Below are 7675 nucleotides of genomic sequence, written 5' to 3'. Positions count from 1 at the left end.
ATTCATACAGTTGATATTTCCACTGATCATTTTGTTTCCTTCTCTGATATTAAAGCTTTTCCTGTGCACTTAATTAATGTTTTGGGTAAATAAAATGGGAAATAGGAATACAGCAAAAGGGGTTATTGGTCTCAGACTGTAACATTTATCCTTCAACTAAAGGAAGAAGATGGCAGATTTTACTTCTGATAGTGAAAATCATATCCTCTGGTCTTTGGGTACTGGCAGGTCATAAACTTCAGGTAATCTAAATAGAATCCCTAAAGCTGCATCTAAAGTGCTGACTGATGATTCTGACCAGAAAGAAATACATATGTATCAGTTGTTTGCTGTTTTAGCTTCTCTCAGCTAACCCTCTGCCCTATTATTAAACAAGCTACTGTGTATTTTGTTTTCTGATTTTGTTTTTGTTTGTTTGAACCAAATCAGCACCTTAATTGTTTGGATTCTTTCTTTTCCTCCTCCAAACATAATTTTAATTCCAGGATTATTTCAGAGCTAAATAAACATCAGACTGGTTTGTAAATCCAAGAAGACTGATCTGGACTTCTATTGCCCTACCAATAGCATGGTAAAGGACACGAAAGAAAGAAGGGAGGTGAGCAGAAAGGTATACTGCTACCCTTCCAGGACAAATGCAGCCGTGGATTTTATCTTTGTTACATTGCTACCGTTCAATCTATTTTCCTTTAACAGACTAGATTGATACTGACAACCCGTTCTTTTTGAAGGTGCCACGGCTGTGGCATTTATTTGCATTTACATTGCAGTTCTCTTCTTCAATCAGTATTCCTGATATCACCATTGCTGCTAGCCATATTGTTGCAATGCTGGCATTTCATCCCTAAGTGCTACTTGCATAATGGTACAGTACATGCCCATGACCAAAGTTTAAATAAAGGTTTAATCATGACGGAAAAACAGACGTATTTCCACAACTGTGTATCACTTCAAGTAAAAGTAAAGGCAGTTCTGTTGGGTCACAGATGCTAATCTTCAATTTATTTCTAGACACAAACTATAAAGGGAGTTGACAGCACCTGTAAATGGTTTTCTGAGGCTAGATTACATCTAAGGTGATGATTATTTACACCTTCTATAAAGCCTGTTCTTGTGAGCCAAGGAGTCTGCCTGTTACTGTGAGGTGAGTGTTACCAAAAAAGGGCTTTATTGAAGAAGGATTCAGTGGAGCGAAGAGCCAGGATGATGGGCGGTTCAAACACGGAGCGCCTTGTCATTTGTTGAGTATGTATAACCCTAGGAATGAAATACAGTCAGGATATCCTAGAGTTCTGCATTCCCAGACACTCAAGATGAAGGGGAAAACTTCAGCTCTCTCAATTTGAGTTTCTAAGGGTGGAGGTGACCTTTTCCCATAGCCCAGTTCTCCTCATATGAAGATCAACATACAGCAATAAAAAGGATAGGAGAAAAGCTGACCTTCTAGTATGAATCAGAAAGAACACACTTGTTTAGTCATGTAAAGTCATATTAATGTAGAAATCCTACAGCCTTCACTAAATCACTATTGCTGTAAGCAGACTTTCACTTTAGCTTTCCAGCTGTCTTGCTTGAATCTTGCTTCTGTGAAGCCTTTATCTTGTCCACAATTTAGGTATGAAATTCCTAAGTGTGAAATCCACTTTCCCTTGAGATCATCTCCTTCAGAAAATTTGCATAGAGGAGACTCAGATAATTCAAGGACTTTTATCTCTATCTGGTGCCTCTGTAAGCTTTCCCCTTTTAAAAAATAAAGTCACTTTGTCAGAATTTATTCTCTTATTGTATTTTATCTGCTCCTGCCACTTCTATAACTTTTTATAGTGTGCATTTCTTCAAGCCTTCTCTTAAAAATAAGATCATATAATTACCAAATTAACTTTGCCTTCATTATAGACTATCAGCAGACATATTGAGATGTTTTAAACAATTAGTGAATTGAGAAGTATTGGTGATTTGAAGGGAATATATTTATTTGAAGAAATAACATCACCAAAGTGTGAAATATGAACAGAGTACAATATATATTGATTGACTGTATATAGCTATTGTTATAATCAACATATAAAGCGGTAAATTGCTAGTGCTGTATATATGCCTGTGTATATAAGGGAAAAGTGGCACTATGCCATGGAAATCAGAACTGCCTTTACAGGACAGAGAAAAAAAATCAAATGGCAATTTTTTTCAATGTTTTTGCTCAATAAAGGAGAGAGTTGAATAAATATTAATATAAAGGAATAAGTTATCCAACATAACCAGCTGTAATATCCTACAGCTTCCCGGAGTGTAACAATATTTTCCCTTGTGAATCTTGACTCATACTGGGTAGCTAGTTACATTGTATGAGCTGGAATATGAGTGAGTGACGCAATGCTGTTTGCAGTATGCAGAGGAATACTTGCAAGTTTCTTAGTAATCGAGTCCCAACAGTGAAAGTTTATTATTCTTTGGGAGTGGACAGCACTTTCATTGTTTGCAAAAACAGAAACTGACTGCAGTGAGAATAAAAATGGGTTATCCACCGCCCCTCCTTCTGAGCATGGGCACTGACGTGCACAACAGGGAGGGGGAGGGGAACGTTCAAGTTTCAGAATCGCAGTTTAGAAAGTAAAATTTGTTTTCTGTTAGTCAAACAAACCCACAACTAATTTGCATTAACGTAGGCTGCTTTGAATATTACGCTTAGACTGCAAACGTATAAAGGCTATTTAAAAGAAAAACGAAAGCCTTGAATTCTCACAGCACTGGGGAAATCCTATGTCCCTTAGCATTAGTGAGATGATATCACATCGATTACGCACCTGCTTGGCCTCTCTTACACCCCTGCGCAATGCACAGCGCGATGTTTCTCAGTTCAATCTTAAACACTCACCAAATAGGGATCATTTACACACAACAAAAGTGGAAGAGCTCCTAATGTATTCATGGGATTATTGAAATTATGTCATTCTGTCAGCAGGATCATTGAAAAAACGAAATCAGATAAAGATTGCAAACATGGTTAGTTTGGGAACCTTGCACGTTTGCTTTAGCAGCCGGAGTGCACGTAAAACCCACCGAAAGACTTGGTGGCAGGAAGCTGCAATTGCCAGGGAGGCTAAATGGAGCGATTCGTAGCTAAACTCCTGCAAACGAGACATTTGAATTTAGAAAGCCCAGCCAGGAAAAAAAAAAGTATTATTCTGCATGTGCTTCCTGGCTGCGCTTTCGTTTTGGAAACGCTGCCATGAGGGGTGGAGAGGAGGGAGAGGGAGCGATCTTGTGTTTAAGTTTCCAAACATAGCCCTTGGTATGTCTCTCCCTTTCATTTCCAGCGGTAACTTGCATCGCTTCAGCTGTTGTACACACAAGAACGGAGGAAACGGGCAGAATGTCGAGCATGCGCAATTTCAGAGCAACAAGTGGGCTCCAGGTCCATAGACAGAGGAAGTGGGGGGAGGGGAAAGAAGCTGGTCAGTGCTCGAAAGGGGAACTGCAGAGGGGGGAGGGGGAGAGAGGGAGGGGGAAGAGGAGAGAGCATGGCGGTGACGTGAGGGCTCCACCCAGGTGGCATCCGAGCTGGGGAGAGAGAAGGAGGGAGGAAAAGAGGGGGGAGAGCAGGGGGAGGAGGGGCAGAGCCGGGTTTGGAACGCAGAGTAGCACACAGTGACACTCAGGATTCCAAATTCGAATTCCGAGGAGCGATCGAGGATGTGAGTGTGGAGCAGGCGGCGCCGCTCGCCATGCTGCTGCCGCCGTGAGGAGTCGCCGCCGTCGCTGCCCTCGGGCTGCTCCCTCTTCTTATGCGCCTAGCGCTCGGGAAAGTCGCCAGGGCTCCCGGGACCGAACAGCTCCTTGTGGTCCCCTCTCTAACCAGCGGATCAGCAGGTAGCTGAGTTCGAGGTCGTAAGGCATCAGCTGTGAATAGAAACGGGACCCCCATCTTCCACCGTGCACCTCCCTCCTCTCCGGGAGGAGGAGCAGCAGAGAGCAAGACAACGCAGGGAAACAGAGGCGGCTAGAAGGCGACCCCCACCGGAACAGTAAAAGCGAACCCCCCCACACCCCAGGGGCAACAGTGTCAGCACCAGGTAGAAGAAGCCCCGTCCAGCAGCCACAGTGAGTGAAAAGCTAGGCGACCCCTGCCCAAAGGGGCAATAGCACCAGGTCTGAGAGCCCCCCTCTTCAGTACCAGTAGGGGGTGGTAGACGCAGCTATACCCCTCTCCCACCCCCACCCCTTCCGTAACAGCAGGCAGCTCCAGCAGCCAGCTCCACCATGTCCGCTGCGCAGGTGTCCTCGTCTCGGAGACAGTCATGCTACCTGTGCGACCTACCCCGCATGCCCTGGGCCATGATCTGGGACTTCACTGAGCCCGTGTGCCGGGGCTGCGTGAACTACGAGGGTGCCGACCGCATAGAATTTGTGATCGAGACGGCTCGGCAGCTGAAGAGGGCGCATGGCTGCTTCCAGGACGGCCGTTCCCCGGGCCCCCCGCCTCCTGTCGGGGTCAAGGCTGTGCCGCTCTCAGCCAAAGAAGCGGCCGCGGCGGCCCAACAGCAGCTCAACCATGTGGACGCCTCCTCCAAAGCAGCTTCTGCCGGGCTTCCCCAGTCCAGCCTGGACCGCTACGGACTCAGTGCAGCTGAGCAGCGCAGCCGCTTTGAATATCCGCCGCCCCCGGGAAGCCTGGGCAGCAGCCACGCTGCCCGCCTGCCCAACGGGCTGGGCGGCCCCAATGGTTTCCCTAAGCCGCCGGAGGACGGCCCCCCGGAGTTGAACCGCCAGAGCCCCAACTCATCATCCTCTTCCTCCTCCTCCCGCCGCGGGGCACACGGGGGCCTCGTGCCCGGCCTCCCCCCGGGGGCTGGCGGGGCCCAAATGAACGTGCCGCCCAACCTGCTTCCACAGACTTTACTCAACGGCCCCACAGCTTCTGGCGTGGCGCTACCTCCCCCGCACGGGGGGCTGAGCGGCCGCGGCGGGGGACCCCCAGCTTCCTCCGCATCTTCCCAAGGGGGCACATGTGGCGGTGGGGGTGGCAGCGGCTCGTCCTCCGAGGCCTGCGGCAAGCGACCAGGTTCGGTGTCCAGCAGCGATCAGGAGCGGGAGCTAAAGGAGAAGCAGCGCAACGCGGAGGCGCTGGCCGAGTTGAGCGAGAGTCTGCGGAACCGGGCCGAGGAGTGGGCCAGCAAGCCCAAGATCGTGCGGGACACGCTGCTTACCCTGGCCGGCTGCACCCCCTATGAGGTCCGCTTCAAGAAGGACCATGCACTTCTCGGCCGCGTCTTCGCCTTCGATGCAGTCTCTAAGCCCGGCATGGACTATGAGCTGAAGCTCTTCATTGAGTACCCGAGCGGCTCAGGCACTGTCTTCTCCAGCGCCTCGGGGGTGGCCAAGCAGATGTACCAGGACTGCATGAAGGACTTTGGCCGCGGCCTCTCCTCCGGCTTCAAGTACCTGGAGTACGAGAAGAAACACGGCTCCGGCGACTGGCGGCTCCTGGGCGACCTGCTGCCTGAGTCTGTGCGTTTCTTCAAGGAGCTGGTGGGCGCGGACATGCTGCCCCAGCCTTACCTGGACGCTAGCTGCCCCATGCTCCCCACTGCCCTGGTGAGCCTGCCCCGGGGAGGAGCCGGAGTCGGCGGGGCGCAGGGGGCCGGGGCCGCTTCCAGGGGCCCCGGGGGAGGCGGTGGCGGCGGGGGAATGCGCAAAAGGAAGGCGTCCCCGGAGCCCTCTGACTCGGCCGAGGGGGCCCTGAAGCTGAGTGACGAGCAGCAGCGGCAGCAGTGGATGGCCAGCCAGAGCGAAGCACTTAAACTCACCATGTCGGCTGGGGGCTTCGGGGCGGTGCACGGAGGGGGGCCCCCACCCCCACCCCCGCCGCCTCTGGGGCCTCACTCCAACCGGACCACCCCGCCCGAGTCGGCCCCTCAAAACGGACAGTCCCCCATGGCCGCGCTCATGTCGGTGGCCGACACACTGGGCAATGCCCACTCGCCCAAGGATGGCAGCTCGGTTCACTCCACCACTTCCACCCGCAGGAATAGCAGCAGCCCGGTGTCCCCGGCCTCGGTGCCGGGCCAGCGTCGCTTGGCTTCCCGCAACGGGGACATGAACCTGCAGGTGGCCCCGCCTCCCCCCAATGCCCACCCTGGTATGGACCAAGTGCACCCCCAAAACATTCCAGATTCCCCCATGGCCAATAGCGGGCCCCTGTGCTGCACCATTTGCCACGAACGCTTGGAGGACACCCACTTTGTTCAGTGCCCATCTGTACCCAGCCACAAGTTCTGCTTCCCTTGTTCCAGAGAGAGCATCAAGGCCCAAGGGGCAACTGGCGAGGTCTATTGCCCAAGTGGAGAGAAATGCCCCCTAGTAGGTTCCAATGTGCCTTGGGCATTTATGCAGGGCGAGATCGCTACCATTTTAGCTGGGGACGTTAAAGTGAAAAAGGAGAGAGACCCTTAAAGATAGGAAATCAAACTCCTTCAGCTTCCTGAAGATGTAGAATTGTGAATATAACAAACTGCAAAAGTTAGTCTTATGTATAGACATTATTTTCGTCGTATGTTTCTATATTTTGAAACAAAGGTATGTACTCTTCTTCATTTGAAGGATAGAGCTGGTTTTTGTTAAACAGAATATACTATTGTTTGGTTACTACATAATACCTGTTCTCATTTCTTTGGCAGTGTGTTGGCTAGGTACAAAGTTAATAGCCCTTAGCGATTACCTGCTGCTGGTGTGTATTTTTGTAAATGTATGCACTTCTTGAAAAAAGAAAAAACACAAAAAATACAAAAAAAATTTTTTTTTTGCCAAGGCCAGTGTTGATGCCTAAAAAAAATTGCTACAAAAATGGTGACAGCTTATGTTTTACAAGCCCTGAGTGTTAGTCTTTCACTTTATTTTTTTTTGTTTGTTTTTTGTTTGCAAACGGTGGGGGTGGTTTGGGGGATGTTTTTTGTTGCAAGTTTGTAAGGAAAATGTTTCAGTTTGTTTCTATTGATCTGAACGTTTTTAATCTTCATGTGTTTTTTGTTTTTGCTTTATTGATGCACGGATGCTTTTGAACAGTAGAGCAAAATGCTGTACATGGAAAACATGCTCTGTTTGTCCTTTATACATTTCTGTAGTTAACAGAACACTGTAATGTGCCTTGGAGCTTAGTAAATTGTAATAAATTCAATTGATATTAATACTTCTTGAGTAGCAAGTTTTATTTTTCTCAGAGCTTGGGCAACAGATACAAAACATGTTGCCTTTTAAAAAGTCTGTTAATCCAAAAGATTGCATTCATTCTGATAATTGTGGCATTTGTACACACACTTGCATATATGTATGATGATGTTATCAAACCTATCTAGATCTTGGCTCTGTGCCTATTTACATTTCACCTTTAATGTTGCAGTAACAGTTGCTGACTAAGCATTTTCTGTTTAGTGTTTCTGCATCTCATTTCCCCCCTAAAGCTTTCCAGCTGCAAAGTGTTTTTTACACTACATGCATCCTTTGCATGTACAACTTAACAAGGACTGAAATCTTAGAAAAATTCAACCCTCTTTTATGCAAAAGTCCAGCATTGTGGCTAATAACTTTAGTCAATTTAAAAAGTGTTCATTGAAGCTTGGCAATGATAATGGACTCTGGATAATACACAACTATGTAATTGAGCTCAGCACAAAAAGGA

At 48.4% G+C, this 7675-nt stretch overlaps 1 protein-coding gene across 1 annotated transcript; it reads left to right on the top strand.

The window, feature by feature from the left end:
• Positions 1 to 1953: 1953 nt before the first annotated feature.
• On the top strand, positions 1954 to 7184 carry IRF2BPL (interferon regulatory factor 2 binding protein like). The gene has a single exon (XM_005301632.5). The coding sequence runs from the start codon at positions 4261 to 4263 to the stop codon at positions 6451 to 6453; it is 2193 nt and encodes a 730-aa protein (XP_005301689.1). The 5' UTR covers positions 1954 to 4260; the 3' UTR covers positions 6454 to 7184.
• Positions 7185 to 7675: the final 491 nt, after the last annotated feature.

The sequence above is a fragment of the Chrysemys picta genome, chromosome 4, assembly GCF_011386835.1.
Source record: "Chrysemys picta bellii isolate R12L10 chromosome 4, ASM1138683v2, whole genome shotgun sequence".
NCBI classification, from domain to species: domain Eukaryota; kingdom Metazoa; phylum Chordata; order Testudines; family Emydidae; genus Chrysemys; species Chrysemys picta.
Note: the sequence above shows the minus strand (reverse complement) of the source record. Positions and strands in the feature narration are given on the sequence as shown.